This window comes from Buceros rhinoceros, unplaced genomic scaffold (assembly GCF_000710305.1).
Source record: "Buceros rhinoceros silvestris isolate BGI_N320 unplaced genomic scaffold, ASM71030v1 scaffold11410, whole genome shotgun sequence".
NCBI lineage: Eukaryota > Metazoa > Chordata > Aves > Bucerotiformes > Bucerotidae > Buceros > Buceros rhinoceros.
This window is the reverse complement of record NW_010391361.1, coordinates 6246-9484: the sequence shown is the minus strand read 5'-3', so window position 1 is coordinate 9484 and position 3239 is coordinate 6246. Positions and strand designations below refer to the sequence as shown.

The 3239-nt window shown below is 34.6% G+C and overlaps 1 protein-coding gene across 1 annotated transcript in view; it reads right to left on the bottom strand.

Moving 5' to 3' along the window:
• Nucleotides 1–2692, bottom strand: part of LOC104498136 (calcium-activated potassium channel subunit alpha-1-like) — a gene marked incomplete at its 3' end in the record, with an annotated part of 35398 nt that extends 32706 nt beyond the window's left edge. Inside the window, exon 1 of the mRNA XM_010141483.1 lies at nucleotides 2482–2692. Within this exon, the coding sequence (XP_010139785.1) occupies nucleotides 2482–2692 (211 nt within the window). The remainder of the gene's footprint in view (nucleotides 1–2481) is intronic.
• Nucleotides 2693–3239: the final 547 nt, after the last annotated feature.

Below are 3239 nucleotides of genomic sequence, written 5' to 3'. Positions count from 1 at the left end.
ATTGGGGAATGTATTTTATATGTGTGGGGAAGAATATTTTAATATGAAACAACCACAAAAAATGTTTTATATTTAAATGATAAAATCAATACTTGAGATAGGGAAGATTTCTTCTGTATTACAGTAAAGTCTATTCTAATTTTGCACACTTCATAGGATCCTGCCCTACAAAGTTAACTGCAAACTGCTGAGTGGAATGCTCAGGAAGTACTTGCTGGTTTGCCTCTATCATGTCACCTTTTTCTTGGAAAGAGGTTTTATATCAGAATTTTCTTGACTGGAATAGGATATAATCTTCTATAATAAAATGTATTAGATTATTCTTATGGGTTTATTTCAGCTGCAAAGCCCACGATAAACGTAAGAGACTCATAGATTTCTAGTCCAGAAAAAACTTTTGTGATTATCATCAAGATTCCTTTAACAATATAAGACAAAGAATGTTAGTCAATAGTTTCTGTCTCTAGTACAATAACTGGAGTTATAGGTATAATTCAAATGAACTTCCAAGTATACCACAAGATTATATTCTTTCTGTAAAATATTTGTTTAGCTACCTGTGTTGCCTGAACAGATAACGGACCATTTTCAAAGTACACAAAAATGTCACGTATGTGTGTAATATGTTCTATTATTTTTACTAGGTAATTTGACAGATAACAAGCGGTATAATTTTATTTCAAATTTTGCGTGTTCAACTTGGAATCTGTAAAAAAAAAAAAAAAAGAAAAAAGAAATCCCAATAACCACACCTGACTCCCAGAGAACAAACGCCTACCTGCCTACCTCCTGAAATTCTGTAAAATGAATTTAGATATGAAAATTTGACACGTTCACACCTTTCAGGCCGATTTTGAAGAGTCACTAAGAAAGGTCAAATATCATTAAAAAAATCAGTCTTAAATATCATCAAAATCAAAAATCTATGCAATAGGAAACAATATGCCTATGTTGAAATATTGGGCTAGACCTATAAAACAACGGGAGTATTTGTATTCATTTCACCACAGATTTGGTCAGTTCTGTGAGGTGCATATACCCTCCAGCTATTGTTTGCTGACTCTTGACTAAGGACCCAGTAAAATAGATGTTTTAGATTAGAATAGCGATATACACATGACCAATCAGTAGCAGTGCAATTACAGAAGAAAATTATTTTATCTACAAAGTTTACAGCAAAACAAATAATGTTATTTAAAGCTTTATTTGACTTTACAGTTTTAAAGGTACTGAAATATGGTATTTTCCTCTCTGTCAGGAAATTAATGTCTGTTACTGGATTAATATACAGAAGCAATCAGGATTACCCGTATGTTACAAACCACCAGAAAAGAGAAATCTACAATTTTATATCTATGAAGGGGAAGAGGAAGAAATAACAACAACTAAACTTATTTGTCTTTAACAAGATTCTAAAAAAAAACCAGGACATGGATTGGGATATTTCTTCCTTCACCATGAAAGGTCAGTCTACCAGAACAGCATCGAGCATTAAATTATTTCTCATCAATGAGATAAATAATCCCTTTCTTATGCCATATGCTGCTGCTTCTTGCTTACTGACAATAGCATATCCAAAACATCAGTAAACAAAGATTGTATATACCATTTCTATTCCTAACAAACTATTCACCCATTTATCAGAATGGTATCTTCATCAAAGCTATCAATGGTTACTTTCCACCTTATATTTCATTAAGACCATATGGTTTACTGAAGACTGAACAAACTAGAATCCATGTATAGGAAATCAGAACATTTTCTGAGAGATATATAATGGAGGGATACTTTTTGTGATGCAAAATAATCCTATTCTGAATGCCTTCTCACAGCACAGCAGAGCAACCTGAGATACCATTCTCTGTAGATAGATTTGAAAATGAAAGCTCAAAGATCAAGACCAGAAGAAATAGCATAGGAGGAAAAGAACTTGCCATTCCCTGGAAGCAACACAACGAAAATATTTTGATATGTTTGCCTGCCTCCATTATGCAAGCGTACAAGCAGGGTAAACAGCTCACAGCATGAAGAAATCAATACCCTATGAAACAGGACAGTCAAACTGCATCAAGTTCAGAATCTTCATAGGTTGTACACAATTGCTTTTAAATGACACTGTATCAAAAACTTGTTAATAAATCTCTGTGCTGCTCATGTTTTCACATCTGTTAAATTAATGACAGCAGTTTTCAAAATATTTTCTTAACTCCACCATTGCAAATATTTCATTCCATCTTTCAATAAAGACTGGATTGCTCGATTCTAGGTGAACACAGAACCCCTTCGATGGGGGATATTATAAGCACATTATAGCATGTGAGTTTGGGAATGTATTTTTCCTATAAAGCAACTGAAATACTATAGCATTATTTTGAAGTTGAAAAATTAACTGTAATATGTACTTAGAAGATAATAACAATAGCACCAGAGGCAGAATCACAAAGTACAGTTGTGAAGAATTAGTTTAGATTTGGACCTTACCCCAGTATGAGCCGACCCTGTAACAAGACACCAAGGAGTTTCGAAAAGTATGTTGTTCTTCCTTTTCAGGGATATTATGTCCAGCTTTGACACGATATCCATTTGGAAACAATTCTCCAAGAGATTTTTTACGCCTTCTAGTACTTTTATAAGTTTCTGTACGTGTGCCCCCAGAAGCGTTGTGGTAGACTAAAATCTTGCTGGGAATCATGACTGTTTATCTTCAGCTTCAGGAGGACTGCACATAAGTATTGTGGTCCAGTCTTCAGTCACAGCATCAACTAATAGCGAAGACAAGTCACGTATTTACCCTTCTTTTTGCTAATTCAGTGTCAACACGGAGACACAGCTCAGAGTTCTTTCTTTAACAGAACTTCTCTTTGGAAGCAGATTTATTTAACTGGACACAGGACAATGCAAGGTTCACCTTTACATGTTGTTACCAAAAGATAATTCAGTATAATCTAGTCCACTTCTGTTAGCATGAAACGAACAGAATTAATTCAAATACAAAACTCAGTCTCACAAAACAGACTAAGAGTATCACAAACTGGATGGACAAAACAAATAACAGAAGCAGGCAGGCAGTGCAGATGCTCCTCTGATCCGTGGTGTATTAGAGCTTAAAAGCCATCGTCTATCCGGATATTACCACATAAGCTGCTTTCAGATACACCAAAGAACCACACCCATCAATCCAAAACCCACAAACGTGATGCTGTTCATTTGGAATGAATAGGTACTCCCATAAAGAATAT